The following is a 23,855-nucleotide window of genomic DNA, read 5'->3' as shown; positions in this document are numbered from 1 at the left end:
GCTAAGATGGAGAAAATCAGGTAGAACTAGGCCTTATCTGTAATGTGAAGGCAGAACAATTTTCTTACGCTGTGCTACAGGATGAGGCAATGAGGTATCACACAGGGCATATCTTCTATCTTGATAACACACATGTATGGAGAGCCATGCATTCACTGAACTTAAAGATCTTACAGATGGGTTAAAGATGCTGGATCAGAAACACAATAATTTCCATAACACAGATTATTATTATGCTTCTATAAAGGATGTCATAAAAGAAAAATATTTTTAAAAACAAACCTTACAAAATTCCGTGACAGCCTCACATTTCATGTATCTTCACTACCTTAATAATTTGTGCAAGTATATGTTTTAGTAAGTAGGGAAATAATTTGAATTTCATACATACTATCTCTGTTAATAAATGAGTTCCTCTTATAGCTCTCTCCTGGTATTTTCTCCCAGCATCCAATTAGAAAAAAACGCAAAAGAGTAAAAAAACCCAGCTTACAAGTATGCTTGTTCATTTTTCAGAACTCCAAAACTTATTTTAGAAAACTAAGAATAGAGAAAAGAGTTACTCAAAACTATTTTAAAGGACAAAACAATTTTTAAAAATAGGTTTCACAGGTGAAAATTAAGATGTTTGCAGACTATTTCTCAGAATTATCAAGGAATATAATAGTGGTGGGGGGAAATCTTTTTTCTGCAAAAAAGCTATTAAATTCGAGATTCAGGAAGAATCTCATGTTATCATTAGTTACAGATGATAAATGTGCAAGAGAACAGTAATGCACAAGTTGAGCCTAATGATCCTAATATCCTTTTACTGGATCACAACCTAGCATGACAGCCTTTAAAAAAAAGATTATATTTATCTTGATCTTGTGTTGATTTCTTAGCATATTACACAACTGTTTAAAAAAACCTTAGCCATTTCCCCTAAAGAGAAACATCATTAATTTTATAATAAGAATTTTTGAGAAAATACAATTTAATATTAAATAACTTTTTAAATAAGCAACTTATATTGATGTTTTATATTATTTTTGTAAGAGTGTAAGCTTTGAAGTCAGACTTGGATTTGAATCCTAATTCTATCACTCAATATATAAGATAACATATATAAAGTGCTTATAGCAAAGTTGAAGGCACATAGTAAGTCCTTAAATGTTAGTAGTATTTCTAATCAAAGCAATGGTAGCTGCCTTTTATAAACACTTACTATGCATGCTTTATGAGTATTATTGCATTTATTTCTCTTGTATTCAATGAGATTATCCCTGTTTAACACATGAAAACCCTGAGGTTCAGAAAAGGCTGAGAAACATGCCCAAGGTCTGAACCCAGGTGCGTCAGGAGCCAAAGCACAGCTACAGCCACAGCTAACTAACCGTCATGAAAAAGTCTCGTGTGTGTGGAAAGGTGGAGGGAATCTGAGGGTGTGAGTGTGTTTGGTGGGGGATCCATCAGTTTTCTATGAGAATTAGACATTTTTCATGCTGATGAAAAATTTAAGAAGTTAATATTCATGTTCTGATTAGTAATCTATTAATATAACTGCCTTAAAACCAAATTTTTCCAGGACATTTCAGTGCCTAGGTTTGCAATTGTGTTTACTTGCACGGTAGAGCCGGGTTCTGCTTTAGTTGTGGGAGGCTTATGGAGAACAGAGACTGACTTCATAGGGAAATGATTCAGTCAGGATAGATGAAGACCAAATAACATCACTGTGTACTAAACAAATGACAGTAAAGAGTCTGAACTGAGAAATGCAGTGGGAGACCTGAGTCACCATGTGGCACACACAGCACCGTCCAGGTGTATGCGGAACTCAACAGAACCTGTGAGACAGCACTCCGTACCGTTATCATGTTACAAGTGATAGTTTTGTTTTGGTGAAACATCATCATCCATCATATTTCACTAATGTTATTTTAAATTTTATTGGTTTTATAGTTTTGCTCGTATCTACCTATAAACTTCTTTGGGTTTTATACTTGTGCAAGAGCTATAAGCATAAAGCATTACATGTAGCTTTATGTTTATATATACTTAGGTAACAATAAATAATGAGAGAGCCTTTCCTTATTAAAAGGGGATGTGCATTATTCAAGTTTGAGAAACATGGCTCAATACTGTACTGCTTGTGTGCGTGGGAGTCAGCAGGTCACTTAACTTCTCTATCACCATCTAAGTCACAGGATTTGTAGGATTAAGTGAGATAATGAATATGAGTTACTGGCCCACCAAAGGGATTACGACAGTTGCGTCTCCTCGCAAGGGAAAATATGGAACATGATTATAGTCTGGGCTCTTTTACTTGTGGTCTTGGGGTATCAGGAGTATCAATAATCACCCAAACTTGTTAGAAACTAGAATCCCAGGCTCCACTCCAGAGCTACTATATCAGAATCTGCATTTTAATAATACTGCCAGCTGATTTAATATATGCACATTAAAGTTTGAGAAGCACTAGTCTAGGTCCCCACAGAGAAGGCTGACAGTAAAATTTACTGCATTTTGTACCACTACAGAGGTTAATCTCAGTGATTAGAGAAAAGCCAGGTGTAAATGACCAGAACAGACTGTCCTACCCTGGGGTTCAATACAAACATTACCATTTTACTACTGGTTCTTCACAGGCTCTATTTGCACAGAGTGGGATCCTCTTTAAATGGAATTTAACTTGGGGCGCCTGGGTGGCTCAGTCGTTGAGCATCTGCCTTCGGCTCAGGTCATGATCCCGGGGTCCGATGGAGCCCCGCATTGGGCTCCCTGCTCGGCGGGAAGCCTGCTTCTCCCTCTCCCACTCCCCCGGCTTGTGTTCCCTCTCTCGCTGTGTCTCTCTCTATCAAATGAATAAAATCTTTAAAAAAAAATAAAATAAATGGAATTTAACTTCTAATTCAGAAAGACTAAAATAAATTTTTAAATGCAAAGTATTCATAAAAGCATTCTGAATTCTGAATAAACAAATTTTAAGATGTCAATAAAACATTTTTAAGTCTCCTGTGCCCAATAGCAATTAAAATCATTTATGTATGTTAAGCTCATAATTAAATATTTCGGCCCACCAGAACTGGTCTGACAAAGTGCTGGCTCAGTTTATAATGACTGTGTGCTTACACTAGCAAAACACATTGCAAAAAAAAAAAAAAAAAAAGTATGACTGTGTATACAAAATGTATTAATTTTAACCGTTCAACAAAAATATTAGGTCACATTCAGTAGTTACGATTTTGTTAGTGTAATTCACCTAGAGAATATCTATGTTTTTCTCCTTCAACTCAGTGGCCCTATACATCTACTTAAAAAGATTACTTACTTCACTTAAAAAGATTAGATACCATTCCTGGAAGCAAAGAAAACAAAATTAACAACTAGTATCCAAGAGAGCCACTAATATATAAAATGACCTTGATGTCATCTGCTTAAGGGCTTTTTTGATAGAATCCAAGCTTCAACTATGTTATTTATTGCTCTGTGTTCTCTACATATGGGCCACAGAAACCACATTCGAAGAATGTAATGCAAAGTAGATTACCATGCGCGTGTATACACACATATACGCATATGTATATATGGTTTGGCCTACTAGGCAATTCTTATATTCTCTGCGCTTCTGATATGACCTAGTCAAAGGTAGAGTCCTCCCAAGAGTCAATCATATACCATGAAGTATATTATAAGTGCCAGTATAGGTAAAACACTCTACTGCATGTTGACTGATGATTTTAACTTAGTAAGAGAACAACAATTTGAAACTCACTGGTCAACTCCAATTTTAGAGGTGTATATGCTATTTTGCAGTCTTTTGGGTCCTTAATACAAACAATCCACTGTTCTTAGAACCATAATAATCCTTCTCTTTCTAGTACTTCAAATTCTAATAATTTCTAGTCATATATTAATCAATATAAACTCTATATATACATACACAGACAATCAAGGGAAACACAAAGAGTGATTTTTAGCTTATACTGAAACTACATTTTATCACTTTCCTATTAGCAATTGCAAAGAAAAGAAACCATTACCTACAGTTTGAATTCACTGAATGATATCTCAGCAAACAGAAAACAGGAAGAAATAGGCAAGCCATGTTTTTCTACTAGAGTGGTTATACGTATCCCTCTCTAGAAATGCAAGATATTTTAATCCTTCCAGATTTCAGATATTTGATAAAAAATCTATACCCATTTTTCCTATCAAAAATACTCTAAAAATCCTGTTCTTTAGTCTCAAACTAATTGAATCTCTTTGAAAAAATAAACATAATAGAGTACTAGCCAATGAAATAAGATGTATATTAAGGAAAAGAAAATCTTAAACCACTTGGTCTCTAAGCCTTAAGAGAGTCTAATAAAGACAGTTTCTTCCAAGAGGTTTTTTTCGCTTATATTAAGAAACTTGGATATAGATGAGTTAAGAAGAACCAAATATATGCTGAAGAAATGTACTTGTTTAAGAAAATCCTATTATGCCTTGCATGAATTAATGAATTCACTTAATATTTTGTACGTTTTCTTCCTCAACTAGCATTTGGCATGACCAAAGTTTAATTTAATTAAGGATTTGGTGGTGCTTTGAATTAACATCAGATGCTAGTACTCATCTCCACCCAGTCATCCTTTTATCCTCTAATGTGTCTCTGAAAATGGCATGTGTTCTCCAGGCAACCCAACCTTTGACAAAGGCAGATATATAGAACACTACATAATCATTTCACTATCAAGGTCACTATGTTCCTTCGGTAGGATTTAATACATTGAAACAACTTCATTACCTAACACTTAAGACAGCTATGAAAGCATGAACTTGGTCCCATACCAAATTTAGTTTCACTGAGAAGTGCAGCCCTTATTTTTAGTCACCATTAAATTATGAAATGTGGTTGGTATGTATACAGTTCCATACTACCTTAATACCCTAGGACATCAACTGAATGAGAATCTCACTATATATAGAATCCTGCTTGTGTTACTAGACATTAATATACTCATATGAAGGGACATTCTTTCAAAATTACTGCCTATAAGAAATTCTACACATCAATTTCCTTTCTTTCAAATGGCAAAGTAGCTTGCAGCCTCTATTATCTATAGAGGAAATGATTCAGGCCAAATGCCAATTTGAGATAGCCAAGTCCACTTTCAAAAAAGAAAAGCTGGCGTATTTTTATAACTGCTCCTAGTGCAAAGATACCTCAAATATGATCTAACAACAGACTGGAGAAGATGAAGCTAATTTTTCAGATTTTTAAAGTTCAAGGCTTAAGGGATTGAAAGTAGTGCTGTTTGAGAGGAAGCTTACTGTAGACATCTGACTGGCTGTCTGGATCTGATGACCTAGGGAACGTAACAGGAAACCCTTACCCAATAAGCATATACAAGGAGCAAGTGGCTTTGATTTCTGACACAAAGCAAATGTGTCCATTTCATGCAAAAAGATATGAGCACTTATTGAAGGAATGTAAAGCCCCTTCTTGTTTGTAGGGGAAAATAGAGGATGGGGCTAATACAACTATAGGGGGATTTCTCTGTCATAAAAGAATTATGTTTCCTTTATCCACTGAAGAATTAATTTGGGCACAGAGGAATAGGACCTTTGGAAGCACTGATCCTGAACACAGAACAGAAGAGTTCTACTTTTTCTTCTCTGAACTGCCAATGTACATGATGGAGTGAGGGAGATGGGGGGGCGGGTGGGTGTAGGAATCAAAAGGAATATGAAGACACCCAGATGGAAATGATACTGGTTTGACCTCAATTCAAGAAGAAATGTTTAAAATGGCTAACAGATGCCTCTTGTTAAAGTGTAGCACTGGGGGAGGAGGAGGCTAGAAGAAATTCTGGACAAAGTAGGAAGGAGGTCTTCAGGGTTGGGATTTTTTAGTAACAGCTCTTGTCGTAAGACAAGAAAAGTCACTCAAAAGGTGCCAAGGACGAGAGGAGTGCTTGGTAGTACCCCCAAGTACATTTATTATCATTTAAAAACTAACTGAAGCGACACCTACACAAACTCCCCTAGCATTCTGCATCCAAAGACATCACAAGCCCTTTCTAAATGTTAGCCTTATGATACCTCTGTGAGGTCGGTATCATAATCCTAATTTTTATTCATAAGCGAGCTAAGGCACAAATACTGAGTGGCAACAGCAGTCTGGAATTCTGTTCACTGCAACGCACTTCCTCCGTTTTGACATAGGCAACTCAAGAGACACTGTGAGGAAATGTCCTTAGAGGGAGTAGCTATAAAGCCCAACAAAATCACAACTCTGGGGAGACAGCACCCTCTCTAAAGGCTCACTGATGGAGTCTAGGAGATGCCTTTCGCGTAAGAGTACTAATGAGTGCAGCCTTTTAGAAAAAGGACACCAAATCACCCATGATTACAGGAAAAAGGCGGAAGATACAGTCTTCTTGTTTTCCCCCACGGTTGACACCAGAACAGTGACAATCTTAACAAATCATATAATCCAAAATCTTAATCTTCACTGGTGCAGTAAGATTCTAAGACCTATATTTTGCTAATGATTTCAATGTTTTGATCAGATACATTTCCACATCCTTGATCCCAGACAATTCTATTTTACCATAACTGAATTATCTGTATAAAATGTAATGCCAGGATCTGAAGCAAACAATGCTTATGGTCAGCATACATTGGTTCTATATATTTTGAGAAACACTTAAGTACACAAAGGAAGCAGACAATGTTAAAGAGATGGCGTGAACAATATTGGCGGCTTGTCTAATGGAAAATCCAGTGTCCTTTCAGGAAACTGAAGATACTCAAAAGTTGCTCCCCAATTTCTATTAACAACCCTCTAAAAATGAACATTTTCATTTGATACAAATATACAAATTTAAAATAAGTGTGCAGTTCAGAATGGCCTACTATTGTCAGATTGCTTATGTGCCAGAAAATATACAGTCAATAAAAAAATACCAGAGAGGTGGGGACAAAAGGCTCTCTGGATCTGAACAGCAAAAATGAATTTCACTTCAACAGGTAGCGATTCGTGGAGAAAGTGATGTCCTTGGAAACCAGTAGCACTAAAAGATGGCAGGTCACAAATCTGGTGATGGGGGATAAGATGTATAGTAAGGCCCATTTTCCTGTGGAAGAAAAAAAAGACAAGAACATTAAGTAATAAAACCAATTTAAATAGGAATGTGAAAGAAAAGGATTTATAGTCAATGATATTGTGTATGTATCGTGTATTCCATTCTACTACCATATTTTTTTAGGTTTTCCTAATCTACATTAAATTGTGATAAAGTATGAAGGGCAAATCTAATTCTTAATGCTATGAAATAAAGCTTTTTATATTAGTCTCATACTGTGCAAAAGACGGCCAAGCAATCTATTTTCTCTATTTCTGGAAACAATCTTAGAACTTTGAAGAACTGTTGCCAGGCAAATTTGTATACTCTCTTCTTTGACTATATTTTGTATCTGTAAGAATGCTCACTAGCAGCCTTTCTGAAATGGTCTCCGTAACATTTTGATATAGAGAGATAAAAATTATCTTCTAATTACCTTCAAAGGTTCCTTTCATTCCCATAAAACTTATGTCACTGTTCTAAGTCACACAAGACCCAGAAAATAGCCCACTGAAACCAGCCAACAATGACACATCATGCCCTGTCATACCTACTATTGCAAGGCACAACTGAACAGGACAATAAATTAACCAATTCCATACTCATTTCCTTTTCTGTGATTATATTTTTCATTTTCCTAGCAAAGGCAAATATTTCCTTACAAGATAATATCCAACCACCTACTGGATCTCCACCTCAATCCTAGTGTGTCACAAACTGAACATACCACCTGTCTCTTCTCTCCCACCCCCTCAACACCCTTACCCCCAATGCTCATCCTCCAAACTGCCTCTCTGGGGTGGCAGCAATACCATCCACCAAGTCTCCTACAGCAGAAACTTTGGTAGTCACCTTAGGCATCCTTCCTCTTTCATCTCCCCTAATGGTTTACTCAGTCACCAAATGCTGTGGATTTTTTTTCCTAAAACATCTACTTCTAAATCTAAGATCTTCAAGTCATTGCCATTATCACTACTGCTGCCCTAGCTCTAGTCTCATTTCTCCTCCGACTTTCTGATAGCCTCTTACTTGTCTACCTGCCTAGACTGTTAACCTCTCTAGTCACTTTCTACGCTGTTTCTTTTGCCATCATTCTAAACAGAAATATAATGGTAGGTCTCCCTTGCGGAATATTCCCCACAGACCACAAAGCCAAAGTGCTGCAAGTAACATGTAAGGCTCTAAGTATCCAGTGACCTGCCCTCTGCCGGCCCTTCCCATATCATCTCCTGACACCTTCTTTTGTTTCTTCCCTGTTTTTATTTCTCTCTTTGGCCTTTATATACAGACGGCCTAATATCTCAATTTTAGAAAGCTCTAGTACAGGCACAGAGAGATGATCCAATCACCCAAGAGTTAGATGTATAGGTTTGCTTTTTTTTTTTTAGAGATTATTTTATTTGAGAGAGTGCACGTGAGTGCACAAGGGGGGGGAGGGGCAAAGGGGGAGGGAGAAGCAGGCTCTTCCCTGAGCAGAGAGGCCAACACACGGCTGGATTCTAGGACCCTGAGATCACGAACTAAGCCCAAGGCGGAGGCTTAACCGACTGAGCCACCCAGGTGCCTCGAGATTATAGGTTATTTTATTAAATTTTGATTAATCACATCACTTGACCTACAAAATATAAGAAAAATATAAGAAAAACCTAAAACAAGCACACAAACAAAAAGTTTGAGTGTGGTGTTGATACTTAATGAAAGTTGGCTTTATAGGCCCTTAAGTATATAGAAAATGTGCTGGCTTAAAAGCCAGCCATTTGGGTTTTCTAACCAATGCAATCCAACTTGTATATTATACCCCAGAAAATAAATTATAAATCCAGACACTAGCTTTGAATTGTCATTCGAAATTTTTGACCACAAAATGTCTTTTAGTGTCTTTCATTTCCTGCTATCCATTTTTTTTAATTATTAAGAAGAGAGATGTATACTTCAAAAGAGTAACAGTAAGGCCATTTTCTACTCCGGCAATCTACAATAAACACAAACTGATGTTCTTCCCCCCCCCAATATATTCAATAATCTTTGTATCTATGATCCAGCTTCTTCAATTACAAATCCTCTCTGTTCTAAAGCCAAGCATGAAATTTTATTAGCCATTAGAACACATTAAATACTTTGCTCTTCACATAAAGGAAGATAAAAATTATTGCTGAAGTTAAAGAAATGGTAGAGAGAAAATGTCTTGCAGAATATTTATTTTAGTGTATACATGCTGTACAATAATTAGGGCACAACAATTCATTTCAAACTGAATATAACCTTCAAATATATTCCCTGATTCATGCATAAAGATACGTAATCAGCAACAGTTAGATAAGGAGACTGATGATCTTTTGGCCATGCATGTTACTTACTTTTTTTTTTTTTTTTAACTACTAAAGTGGTAGCATGAATAAACAAATGGGGGATGGAGCTTTAATGAAATTCAAGAGTAGCCCTTTATCAGTGTTTAAATAATATATTCATAAATGCATCTATAAGTAATAATACTAATACTACTGGTTGATACTCTTAAAAACATTATATAAACTTTTAGCAAAATGAAACCTTTAGTAGGGTAAGGGCTACTAAGATAGCCCACTGTTTTGAATTAATGCTGAAAATGTCACACACCAACAGATTCTTCTGACTCTACTTATGTAGATAAAAAGTTAATCAATCTTAAGAAAATTAGGCAGAGGTGGTAGAAAATGGACAATATAAGCAAGGATTGGCTTCAAACCAACAGCAGGAAAATCTCCCATTGAAAAGTTTACTGGGGAAAAAAGTCCTCTCTTAGGACAAAGTGTTTTCCTAGTTACTGTAGGAAAAGAATGTTAAATGATACTATCAAGTTTACTAAAACCTGCTAATGGCATTCATATCATCTTCTAATCAAAGCATGTTGTGCTCATCAGCAGTGTCCTATAGAACAGCTAAGATACTGCACTAGGTGAGGGAGAACTCCTGGTACTTCTTACCCTGGCATCATATTCAAGGACAAAAGGAGGAAAGTCAATCTGTTCTGGTGATATGGCAGAGAATAGCTGGTGGAGGCTGTCCACATGGTGGATTTTGTCCTTCAGTCCTGAGACAGAAAAGGTGGTAAAAAACCATGTTGATACCTGATTAATAGAAGAGAAAAACAATTTCAGCCAGTGGCCAAAGTTAGAAATATAAACATGATTTTGAAAATTTATACCAGGTAGAAACTATATTTCAAAACTGAAACCGATGTCAGAAAAAGCTTATAATAAGTAATGTTTTTCAAAGTGTGGGTTGTAGTTCATCAGTGAATTATGCAATCAGTTTAATGGATTATGAAGAGCAGTAAAAGCAACAATAAAAAGGAACCACACTAGAGCAACAATTACTGGGGAAGCTAGTAAGGGTGGGCGACGTGTTTCATGAAGCTTGTGCTTCTGTTTAGGTGTCTGTCTGCTCCTACACGTGTCGTACATTGTCATGTAATAGAGGCTTCTTACTGTGGGTTGTGGGCAAAATCCCCTGCATTATTTGGTAGAATAATCGTTTCATTGCTACTCTGAAAATGATTAACATCTCCAAATTCACAAACTCTTTTCATTTTTTCAAATGAGACTAAAAGAGAAGTTTGCCAATATTGGATACATCTATTTTTCAGCTGACGTTTGGCATGTGGTCTCTTTCTTAATCAATCAAAGCAAAACCTCTGTGGCTGTGGAGCCACCTTTGCTCATTTCACTTTACAACATGCAATCCCTCTATAAAAGCTAGTCCGCAAAATTTGTGGGCTCCAAAAAAAGAAAAAAAAATTCTTCATAGCAAACAACACTGACATAAACTAGGCAACAGCCAGAACTCACAAATTAGCGTTCATCTATCTAAACTGCCAATCTAATTAGTCATGTTTACCAGTGGCTTACACAACCGTTCTAGGAGGCAGATACAATATTATTGCTATCCCCATTTTATTTACAGAAGGAAACATGTGCATATGGACACGGGCACTGGAATGGTGCATTACGAATGTATAACTGGGTATGTTATACGTACACGACACTCTGGGCATCTGCCACTGATGCCAATCTTATCACATCTTCCAGGGTCTGTTCCAAACCTTTCACATATTCCATGCCCCTAATATGACATACTTCCTTTGTACCTCTTTATGAGAAAAGGCATGAAAAGAACAGAGACAACACTGCACTAACTTATCAGGATCCTGTCCAAATCTGCACTTGGTAGAGACTCATTTCCAGCATTATTTGTCCCTTACATTAAGCTCCAGATTATCTCTTCTATTGAGTTCATAATACCTGAAATTTCCATTGCATTTGGAGCACTTATTCCTTCTTCCTAGTATTTCAGCTTATGTCCATTTCTATAATTTCCCTAGGACTTGGCAGACAACCATAGAATAATAGTCTAAAGTTTTATAAGATACAGACAGAACCATCATTTTCAAAGTATTTGATAAAGAATGAGTAAATAAAGGTATCTACAATGATTTTTATAGCCTGAGTCACTATTCTATTTTGGCTATACTACCAATGACTGGCATAAGGCCTAAAATATTAACATTACCCTCTGCATCCTCTCCCCTCCCCTCTTATCAAGTTTATTTGGAGGGGGGTGATGGAGGGGAGGGGAGGAACCTGACGTTGCTAGAACCAGGCAGGTTAATTTAAATCAAATTAAACAGTCACTTACTTACATACCCCGAATCAGTTTTTGACATCAGTTTCTTTAAAGCACACACATAACTTATATACCTAATTAATATAAACTTCTGCAAACTAGATTAGTGACACTTCCAGATTAGGGCTCTACAACCAGCCACAGAGGCAGCTAATAAACCAGTAAGAGCTATGGAGAGGTCACAAAGATTTTGCAGATTCCAGAAAGAACCTAAGGAAATAGGAAGACTGTAGCGTCTGAACAGAGAAGCACCCGAAGGCCATGTTGAGAGATTAAACATGTGTGCAAGGAGTTAAACATCTGCTGGTCACCTGTGTACTAAGCACTGAGTTGTAGGTGATACAGGATAACAAGGATAGCGCCATTCTTCTAAAGGGGCCTTGGATTCTAGTACAGGAGCCAGATTATAAGCATAAGCATAACAACTACCTAAGGCAAAATGTACTAAATGCAACGAATGGCCCACAGAAACATGTGAATACCTATATATGCAAGGAGCCCCTGCTACGTGGAAAAAGGGAGAAAAATACAGAACTATAAGGGCCTAAGCAGAAAACTCTCGTGCCTTTGTTCTCTTGCCTCAGAAGCTTTTTACATGCTGCTTTTCTATGCCTGGCAATTGTTCTTCAGAGCTCAGATCAAAATTCACCCCAGTTAGGAGGCCTTCTTTGACCACCCTCCACCCAAAACTAGAAAGGAGCTTCTAAATGTTCCAACAAACACTTTGTTTACTCATGTTATTGCATAATTAGCATTCAGTATTGTATTATCTGATTCTCTAAATAGAATGTCTTATTCAATACCATATTCGGTGTGTATTAAATTAATGCCCAACAAAAAAAGTAAGGAATTTAATGTGTTGGAAGAATTAACAAGTGGAGGAGTGAGAGTTTCTGAGTGTATTATTTTACTACTGTTTAGGAATGGTTTACTATTTCTTCATTCTACAATAAAAATACATTGTACTTCAATCTGCACCTCAGTTTTTTCCTCTCTAAAATGAGCAAGTTAGACTTACATGATCTTTAAGGTCCCTCTTAGTTTTACAGTTCTAGGCAAGGACTCCTGCATATGCCACACCAAACGACATGGTGGGGTGGCGGTGGTAAACTCAAAGAGAAGGCTGGGTTGGGGAGACTAGGCAGTGACCTCAGGCATACAATCTGAGAATGAGAAACACATTTCTCTATCCCATTTTCTGCCATTACCTCCTTCACATCCTCCAGGTATTGGGAAGAGAAAATTACTCAAAGTAGACAGAAGGAGAAACCCAGTTAGAAGTTTTCTGTTCAGGGACACTCAAGAGCACTGTCTTTGCTTTTTAAAATTTTAGTTTTAGGGCGCCTGGGTGGCTCAGTTGGTTAAGCGACTGCCTTCGGCTCAGGTCATGATCCTGGAGTCCTGGGATCGAGTCCCGCATCGGGCTCCCTGCTCAGCAGGGAGTCTGCTTCTCCCTCTGACCCTCCCCCCTCTCATGCTCTATCTCATTCTCTCTCAAATAAATAAATAAAATGTTAAAAAAAATTTTTAGTTTTATATAGCTTAGCTTTTAATTTTCAATTATTTGTAAGTCACAAATGTACATTTACGTAAACTTGCATTACTTAGTATCTACTATTTTAATGAGCTGATGAAAATTTAAACTTTGAAAATGGACCGCTGTGATATTTTGTGAAGGCTGCAAATTCTTTCACCCAATTACTCACAAACGCAAAGCCAAGAGCATAGGATCACAAAACAATATAAACTAGGAAAAGACTGTTCACACACATGTGCACTAAAATAATCTACTGGAGCCAGAATCAAGAGTGGGTTTAACTTGTTAGTTTGCCTTGTATTAGTAAACTTCAAAGAAGTAGTGATTTCTATGAGCAGTCAATTTATTACCACTTTGGGTGGAGTGCCCTGGAAAAGATCTGATGAGTACTGAAATCAGAACAGTGTGATTTGACTGTTCTATTATCCTTTGATTTCATCTCATTATTTTATAATTACAAACACCCCATTTAGAGTTTTTGACTTAGTATAAAATAACGGTGGATTTCGTTACACATGGTTTTATTCTCTCAATCCTCCCTCATTTTCCCCATCCCAAAATGTTATGAAGAGGTAACAGAGCGCTTTTCACTTTATACATCTGGTCTTCAGCCTCTGCCCAGCCTGCCACTGACTCCTATCTGAAGCAATTCCAATGTGTGACAGCCAAGGCTAGTGGCTCTAACACTGAAATTTCTGGTAATGTGCTTCCATCAATGTCGCAGGGTGCATAGCTCTTTAGACTCTCTACTGTGGAGGAGGAGGGATTAAAGTCGTATCTTAGCAAACAGTGGCTACACAGTTTTATAAGTCTGGTACAAAGGAACACTATTCTGATAAATCTGAATTTGTAACAGAAGTAAAGAAAATTACGAAAATGTTCAAATATGTTAAAAGAATTTTTTTACAGTGAACACCAGTATAGCCACCACTCAATCATTCACGTTTTCCTTATGTTTTCTTTAACACATATCTACCCATCCCTCTGTCCATCTGCTGATCCACCTTACTTTTTTGCTGCATTTCCAAGTAAATTGCAGAGGTCAGTAAGCTGTCCCCAAATACAGCATTCATATCTCTAACTAGAGTTCAAAGTTTGTTCAGTTTCTTTGCTATAAAATTTACATTTGATGAAGTGCACAGATTTTAAGTGTCCTTTGCTCTTTAGGCAAATACATACTATATATATTAAACTCCTACTCAGATATAAAACACTTTCGTCACCCCAGAAAGTTCCCTCATGCTCCTCTTCCCTTAGGGCCCTCTCCACAGAGGCAAACGACATTTTGATTTTTTTCTACCATGGATTAGTTTTGTCTGCTCTAGGATTTCATATAAATGCAATCATACAGCATAATTTTTATATAAGGGTTCTTTCACTCAGCTTAATGTTTTTAAGATTCTTGTGTGTGGTTTTGTATGTCAGTAGTGTGTTCTCTTTCATTGCCAAGAAACACTCTTATTATGAGAACATGCTAGAGCTTAATTATTCATAATTCTATTGATGGGCACCTAGGCTGTGTCCAGTTTTTGGCTGCTCTGACTAAAGCGGCTATGAACATTCTTATACGAGTCTTTTTTGGCACATATATTTTCATTTCATTTGGGTGAATCTTAGCAGTGGCACCGATGTGTCATTGATGAGGTATATGTTTAGTTTATAAGAGATTTTCATAACTCTTTTCAAAGTAGTTGCACAATTTCCAATTCCTACTTATGATGCAGGAGAATTCCAGTTGCTTCACATCATTGGCAATATTTGGCACTGCCAGTCTTTTAAATTTTGGCTATTCTGGTGGCAGTGTAGTGGTCTCTCACTGCAGTTTTTTTTAAAAAATGTATCTTTTAAGTAAGATATAACTGATACACACTAAGCTGCACATAACTGAAGTATACAATTTCTTAAGTTTTGATATATGCATACACCCATGAAACCATCAAAATCAAGAAAAAGAACATAGCCATCACTCCCAAAGGTTCTCAGGGTCCTTTGTAATTCCTCCCTCCCACCCCATCTCCCTGTCCACAGGTAATCACTGCTCTACTTTCTGTAATTACACATTAGTTTGTATGCCCTAGAATTTTATATGTAATCATACAGCTGTTACACTTGTGTGGCTTCTTTTACTCAGCATAATTATTCTGAGATTCATTTGTGTTGCTGCATGTATCAATAGTTCATTCTTTTTTATTACTGAGTAGTATTCTATTGTATGGATATATCACAGTTTGGTTATCAATTCTCCCAGTGATGGGCATGCAGGTTATTTCCAGTTTTTGGCTATAACAAATAAAGGGGCTATAAGCATTTGTGTACAAGTCTTTGTATGGATAGGTTTTCATTTGTCTCAGGTAAATACTAGGAGTGGAATGGCTGGATCACATGGTAGGTATACAGTTAATTCTTTAAATAAACTGCTTTAAATTCTTTAAAGAAACTGCCAAAGTTTCTGTAACATTTTATATTCAGATAAGCACTGAAGGGGAATACCAGTTCTTCCACATTCTCACCAATATTTGGTATAGGTAGTCTTTTAGCCATTCTGACAGGAGTGCAATGATATCTCATTTTGATTTAATTTACTAAATTTCCTAATGACTAATTGGGTTAAACATCTTTTCATGTGCTTTCATGCGCTTTTCTGACATTTATATATTTTCTTTGGGGAAATGTTTGCACAAATCTGCCCATTTCTAAACTGAGTTGTTTTCTTATTAGTGATTTTTGAGATTTATTTATTCTAAAAAGAAATCCTTTATCAGATAAATGCTCTATTTAAAAAGATTTTCTCTCAGGCTGTGCCTTGTCTTTTTACTCTCTTAACTATCTTTAAAAAGGCAGAAGGTTTTAATTTTGATTAAGTCCAATTTCTTTTATGGATTGTGCTTTGGTGTTATATCTAAGAAATCTTTGCTTTACTCAAGGTCACAAAGCTTTCTCTATTTTCTTTTTAGAAGTTTAATAGTTTTACATTTTACAGTTTAGGTCTTTGATCCATTTCCAGCTAATTTCTGTATGTGATGCAAGACACGGATCACAATTCATTTTTTTTTTTTTTTGCATATGGGTATCTAATTGTTCCAGGATCATTTATTGAACAGACTCTCCTTTTTCCACTGATCTGACCTGCACTCTTCTCAAACACCAGTTATCTATATACACAGGAGTATATTTCGGATTCTCTATTCTGTTCCACTGATCTATATGTCTGTCTTTATGCCAACACCTCACACTGTCTTGAGTACCGTAGCTTTAGAATAAGCTTTGAAAGCAGGGAGTGTCAGTCCTCCAACTTTGGTTTTCTTTTAAAATAGTTTTGGCTATTTAAATTCTTTGCATTTTTATTGGTCAATTTCTACAAAAAAAGCTTGCTGAATTTTTGGTTGGTGTTGAATCAACATATTTAGCAAGCACTAATAATTTCACAACATTAAGTCTTCTAGTCCACAAATACAGTGTATGTCTTCCTTTACTTAGGTCTCCTTTAATTTCTCTCATGAATGTTTTGCAGTGTATATAACTTGTATAGGGCACAGGTCTTTCACATCTTTTGTCATAGTGATCCTTAAATATTTAATATATTTTGATGCTAGTGTAAATAATATTACTTTTTGAATTTCAATTGGATTGTTTGTTGGTAATATATACAACTGATTTTTAAATTTTGATCTTAAACCCTGAAACCTTGATAAAACTTACTCATTAATTGTACTAGTTTTGCTGAGGATACCATAGAGTTTTCTACATAGATGCTCATGTCATCTGTGAATAAAGACAGTATTATTTACTCCCCTCTAAATCTAGAGGCATTTTATTTCTTTTTCTTGCCATATTACACTGGTTAGAACCTCTGGTACAATACTGAATAGAAGTGTGGAGAGCAGACATTCTCGCAAAGACATGCTAAAAACCAAGCTCATCCTTCTGTTTAAAGAAAAAATTTCAGTAGCTACTGGAAGAACAAAATATAAATGGATGATGAGATGCGGGGAAATAGTCAAGCAGTATCTTTAAGTGCTACAGAAAGAAAAAATTAGCCACCCACTGAGCATAACAAAATAGTGGAAAAGTTGATAATAGACATTATCTGATAAGACCATGTAATCAGAACTTAACTGAACAGAGCAGGAAAAGTCCTTCATTTAATGGACTGTTCCAACACTGTATTTTTTTTTTTTTTTAAAGCCTGGCCAAACAGTGTTCTCATAAGCATTTAATTAGCACTTACTAAGCTATTCTAACACTGAGGGACCAAAAGTAAATTTGCAACTTTTATAAGAAATACTTAAAATATTTCATGCAAATTTTAAAGATAGTATTTAGATGAGAAATTCAGCAATTTTATAAACAATGAGAAATCCCAAAGTGAAAACCATTCTCTCAATGAAATCTTCACTCATCTATTAATTATGAAGTGTAATGAGGACTTTTCACTACTTATCTTAGTTAATTTCTCCACAGTGCTTTAAAATAATGACTACTTCTACAGTCTTTGATGCTTTTCCTGTCCACTGGCTCCCAGAGCATTAGTCAATCTTGGCTCTCCTGCTGATTTTTAGATTACTTCTCCTTGATCTCCTTCCTTGATCCCAGGGCTCTGTCTTTAGCTATCCTCTTTGTGACTTAATTCATTAACATATTTAAAGAGTTAAAGCTCTATTTACTTGATGGGGACTCTCAAATTTATATCCCAATCCATGATCCCCTTTATCTGATGACACCTGGGAGTCATGGATGACATAGTCTTTTCTCTCAACCCTACTCATCTAATAAATAACTAAATCCTGGGCTTTATGCTGAAATAAGTCCTTTTTTTCTCCAAACCCCACTGATATAATCAGGTTTTGTTGTTGTTTGCCTAGACCCCAAAGTTGACCAACTTTTGCAAAAGACCCTGTAGTAAATATTTTAGGCTTCTTATATTAACATTTTAAGAAAATGTCATTAGGCAGGCCTGAAGGAACAGTGCTACATACACTGGAGGCAGGACAATATGGACACTGACTAGGAGGGAGCTGTGTCCTTTCAGATAAAAGATGGTGGCGGCATGAACTAGAGGCAGTGGGACTAATGGCACAGGCATAGATTAGGACAACAGCAAGCACACAGAACTGACGTAATATGATGTTTCCCTGGCTCCTGGCTCAGGCACCTAACAGGCAGTGGTCCCATTTACTAAGATAGGAAATATAAACAGAAGTTTGGGAGTGAGTCAGGGAGGAGGGCACGAGTAGTTCTGATTTTAAAATGTTGAACTTCAGGGGCCTATAAGACCTCTAAGTGAAGTATCTAATCAATAGCTCAACATGCATGTTTAAGCAGAGGAATGATGATGATCATGTTGACAGTGGTAACATTTACTGAGCTTTTATTATAGGTCAGGTAATGTTTTAAGCATTTTACACAAATTAACTACTAATTTCATCCTTCCAATAACCTTAGAAGGTGGGCACTATTATTATCCCTATTTTATAGAAGATGAAATTAACACACAGAGAGGTTCTATAACTTGCCTGAGAAGATAAACTGGTAGTTGGTAGAGCTGGGATTAGTAATTCATTCCCTGAGTCTTGGGCCCATGCTTTAAGCATTAGGCTTCACGGCTTCCCCTGACATGTATTTGGGACTTGCATATAATTTTGAGGGTTGTTGAAGACATAGGAATGAAAGAAGGTACAGAATGAAAGAAAAGGATGAGGGCTTGGGAAAACTTTCAAAGGATGAGCAGAGAGAGGGCACAGCACAGGGGACTGAGAGGGAGCAGTTAGAAGTGGGAGAGAATTCAGCAAGGTAAGTTTCAAGGAAGCCAAGACAAAGTGTTTCAAGGAGAAGGGACCATCTGTGATTAAGGCTGCAGGGAAAACAGGATAAAGTTGACCAGTGGTTTTGCTGTGAGTAGCTTTAGCTGTCAGAGTGGGATTTGAACCAGATGGGAGTAATTTAAGGTGTATAAAAAATGGAGACAATGAACATAGAATGTAGATCACACTAAAAAATTTTGGTTGTTAAAGGGAAGAGAGATAAATGGAGGCTTTAGCATGTATAAAGTTGATGAGTTAGATCCAGAAAAATGGGAGAGGAGAAAGATAAAAATTGCTGAAGAGAAAGTCCTGAGGAAATGGAAATATATTGTGTAGTTATGAGTGGAGGCTCTATAATTAAAATGTTTAGATTCAAATCCAGACTGCTACTTATTAGTTGCTAACCTTGGAAAAGTTATTTAATCTCTCGAAGCACCAATTTCTTCACCTGCAAAATGGGCATAATACTACTATCTCCTTCATAGATATAAGGCTTAAATAAGACAATGCATGGGAAAAGCTGGAATATAGTAAGTGCTTAGAAAACATTAGCTATTTTTACAATGGGATCCGGACCACAGGTAGAGGGGCTGCTCTTCATTAAGAAGAAACACATTTTTTATGACAGAAAAGGAGGCAATGATAGGAACTCATGGCAGGTAAGTGTGGGGTGGGAGGGAGAAGACCGGCAGCTTTTTACTGATGTTTTCAATGTTCTTGGTTAAGAACAAGGCCGGGCCAACCATTGGAATGAAGAGCTGCTAGTAGGACAAGGCTTGAGGAGAACAGAGAGCCTCGCTGGGACATTGTCCAGTGAAATACCAGGGGCCCCTTAGCAGTGAAAGCTCCATAAGTCTGCTTAGAAGCCCAAAATCACACGGATCTAAGACTTCTCCATCCGTGCCCAGCAACCCAGATACAGGAGTGAAGAAAGCAGGGTGATGAAATTATGATCAGGTTTTGATGGGCAAGTGTGATGAAAGAGTAAGAGATCGTAAGTTATTTTAGGCATTAACAGCAGTGACTGAAGTGATAGAATGTGGGTTTTAGGCTATATAGGGAAGGAAATTAAGACCAAAAAAAAAACAAAAAAGAGATGATATTTTCAGAAAAAGCAAAAGGACCAAAGGAGTGCATGTTTTGATGAAGTCAAAATGCAGGATTAGATATTAGGGATATTAAAAGAGCAAGATAGCTATATTCTAGCTCTCACAAATCTTGCAGGCTAGCCTAAGGTAGAAAATTAAGTTATTAGAATTAAAAACATCACAATGATAGAGACTAAAATCTTAAGGGGGTACAATGCAAGAGTACCTACTGGTTGCAGAATTGGTCGGAGAAGGTTTTCTATGGAAAGTAATTGTTAAACAGAGATCTGAAGGACAAACAGAAGTTAGCCACGAGCAGAGGAAGTAAAGTATATTCTGTATTAAGAGCATGAGCAAAGCCCAAACAAACACAGAGCATGAAGAGGCAAGGACCGAGAGGCTTGTAAGAGTTGCCTACAAAGATACTGGAGTTTACACGGGACCAAAACATTAGGACCACAACTCATTATCACTTAAAAGGAACAGTAAACAAAGAAATCAGCAGGCACAGTGCTGACAGTAAGAATCAAGATCTTGATATATAGCTTAATATGCTGGCATGCAGTGCACTTAAATTCAAGATTTAGCTAAAAAGAAACACACTGTACCTTTGAACGAAATGTTGGATGAACAAAATAAACAGCCTTCAAATTCCTCTTGTATCTGATTCGAAATAAAAACAAGGGTCAGTATGTCATGCTATGGACAATTAACTCTTTGCTAGAGTACAGAAATATATTCACAAAGAAAAAAATTTAAAAATTGCTCTAGTTCACTTATTGAATTTTAGGTGAAATGTCAAAAAATTATTTGTTTTATAGAAGATATTATTTCTCTTGGCTGTGACAGAGCCACCTACAGGTAGAACAAAGTAAATTCATATTTAACAAACATTGTGTACCATTTTTTTATATTGCACTAGAATTTCTGGGACCAGGTTATGAATTAACACACTCATGGGTCACTGGGTCAAATGAAATAATATTTATAAACGTATTTTGAATAAAAGTAACACATCTTATTAATAGAAGGTGGTATTTTTGTTATTTTATATACAAAGACTGGTAATGATCCCAACCCTTTTTCAAGATGTTTAAAAGCAGGAAAAAGTTTACATATGAATTAACTTAGATGCAAAATACGCTGGAGTTAAAGAGGGCCACCTCATATTAAAATATCTATATATGATAAAATTCTATGTTATATGAAATATGTTTCTGCAGAATATGCAGCAATGTTTGTTTACTGATTAATTTTAGGAAAGAAAGAAGCTCTCTCCCCTCTTCATAATTTGCAAAAATAACTAACTTGACATCAACAACATCATAGAGTTTCTTCAGGAAGTCAGAGTCCAGGTGATTGTATTCGCTGGTCAGTGTGTGAAAATATACTAATACATATTCCTTCACAGCAATGTGATCCATTACATGGATAAAATATAAGAGAGCCTAGAAAAAAAAGAGAAGTAAAAGTAAGATTATCTTGCACAGTGGTCTATTTCACAGAAGCCAAGAGCGAGGCAAAACCCAGAAGATTAGTCTAATCGATGCCCCTGGCACTGCAGATGGACATCTCAGACTAATGAGTAGTATCAATTTTCTTTAAAAGAGCTTCAGGAAAGTGAACCATGCCAGTGTATAGTAATTCTCAGAAATGCTACAGTAGGATCCCTTTTTGCCTATTCTAAGTGGTGGGGGAAAACAATCAGTCTCTGTCCTCTCAAAAAACTCTTCATATACTCAAAAGAGTTCTTCAGTCAGCTGCCAGGTTTTCCCTCTCTAGGATAACAATATCAATATCATTAGAAGTACAACTTGTAGACTTCTGAACTTTCTTGAGGTTTCTGCTTGAACTCAATGAAAATCTTTGCAGTCTCTACTGGGATACAGACTTAGGGCTCTCACGTAACCAAGAATTACTACACGAGGACATCACGAGTGATGCCTCCCACCCATGGCTCACTTTGAGGACTAATTTTCTTGGCATCTTTAATGTTGACCTGAATGAGAAAAATGAGAACAAGTTTAGTTAGTGGATGGCAATGGACTAGCATTTCTAAGGCTCTGAAAGACTCAAATTTAATGTGACCCAGATCACATTTGAGAAATATTAGAGAAATATTCCATCACAGGAAAGATGAAATTTAAGAGAAACATTAAACACAAAGCAGAGATACAGTATGGGCAGGGCCAGGATGACCCAGTGGTGTACTATAAACAATGACATAGAGGAAGCTAAGAGTTAACAACTGAAAGATTATCATCAAACAGGCGATTTCCCAATTCTCCTCAGGACAGTCCTTGGCATTAACATGAGTGGACTAAGATGGATTAACATCCAACTGCTACCAGAGCTGACAGAGGAGGGCACTAAAACACAGTATCTTTCCAGTTTGTTGGTTTGGACCTCACAATATATCTCATTGTATTATATGAAATGATATATCATGGATATCCAGAACACCAAGCAAGTGCACACCAAAATCAAATGCAGAGATTTATGTTTTTATTTGTATCAATCACATTATTAATGATGAGAATGAATGTCATACTGATTGTTAATAACACAAAACAAATGACTACAAGTAGAAACTTACCAATGATATCATTTGCATCAGTTGAGTTTTTCCTGTGTGTGTGTGTATTTTTATTATTATTTCTGGTTTTACCAGAATGCTTCTGGTCCTCTTTATATCTACCCTCCACTCCCTCTCCAGGACAATTAAGATACTCATTTTCAGCTTTAAATTCCCCATCTTTAACTTCAGTTTTTTTCATTATAAGGAAGTATAGCCACATGACAGAAAAATGTAGAAAACAAATTCTCCCTAAAACCATGAAATCCATTTTAAATTTTTACATTTTGAGTTTTTACCTTTATGCTTAAAACAAAATAAGTTAAGGTCAGTGTATATGCAACTTAATGTATCACTTTTTCTCCTACTGATATTATAAATATTTCTCTATAGTATTTGCCTTTGGAACCATAATTTTTAAGGGTTACAAAACATTCCATTTGTGGATACACCATAATTACCTGTTAGGAATTTAAGGTCCAATTCTGTACTACAAATGAGCCTGTGGTAACAGGCCACGTCCAATGCTTCCACAGTGACCAGGAAACTAAGGGCTTAGCCAGAAGCAATTATCTGCTTTTGTATAACTCTGTTTTATCTTTAAAAATGGGTGCAATTTTTACATTTTTAAGCACATAATTTGTTACTATGGTTAAGAATGATGTATTAGTTAAAAGTGATTCTCCTCTCTTGCAGTCAGTTTCTAATAAAACTGATGTTCTAGGACAATTTACATATTTATCTTTTAGATTCAATGGTCCCTTGCCCAAGTATTCCAACTTGGGCAGTTTCAGGGTCGATAGCTACTTCCATACTCCAGATTATTTCCTTAGTACAAATTCTCAGGAACAGAATTCCTGGGTCAACGGTGTGACCACTTTTATCATTTTAATTCATCTTTGATGACAATGATTATTATTTAAAAGTTCTGGCTAGTTTTGAAGGCAACAAAAGGTATGTCATTCTGATTCACTTTTTTGAGGGGAGATTACTAATCATTTTTAAAAGCAGAATCATTTTCTTGTTTTTTTTCCTTATTTTTTTTTTTTGGCCAATAATACCATTTTTTCTTTTATGAATCAGCTATTTCTGTCCTTT

The 23,855-nt window shown here is 36.3% G+C and overlaps 1 protein-coding gene across 4 annotated transcripts in view; it reads right to left on the bottom strand.

Moving 5' to 3' along the window:
• Positions 1 to 5,705: 5,705 nt before the first annotated feature.
• The window catches only part of GDAP2 (ganglioside induced differentiation associated protein 2), a 63,686-nt gene continuing 45,536 nt past the window's right edge, over positions 5,706 to 23,855 (bottom strand). For 2 of the 4 annotated variants that reach the window (XM_032420615.1, XM_032420622.1), the window contains exons 12-15: positions 21,491 to 21,630; positions 20,791 to 20,845; positions 10,058 to 10,201; positions 5,706 to 7,106 (exon numbers count right to left, since the gene is read on the bottom strand). In XM_032420615.1, coding sequence (XP_032276506.1) covers positions 7,059 to 7,106; positions 10,058 to 10,201; positions 20,791 to 20,845; positions 21,491 to 21,630 — 387 coding nt within the window. In that variant the 3' untranslated portion in view covers positions 5,706 to 7,058. The remainder of the gene's footprint in view (positions 7,107 to 10,057; positions 10,202 to 20,790; positions 20,846 to 21,490; positions 21,631 to 23,855) is intronic. The other 2 variants (XM_032420631.1, XM_032420641.1) reach the window with 2 other exon arrangements.

Source organism: Phoca vitulina, unplaced genomic scaffold, assembly GCF_004348235.1.
Source record: "Phoca vitulina isolate PV1807 unplaced genomic scaffold, GSC_HSeal_1.0 scaffold2, whole genome shotgun sequence".
Classification (NCBI taxonomy): Eukaryota; Metazoa; Chordata; class Mammalia; order Carnivora; family Phocidae; genus Phoca; species Phoca vitulina.
Note: the sequence above shows the minus strand (reverse complement) of the source record. Positions and strands in the feature narration are given on the sequence as shown.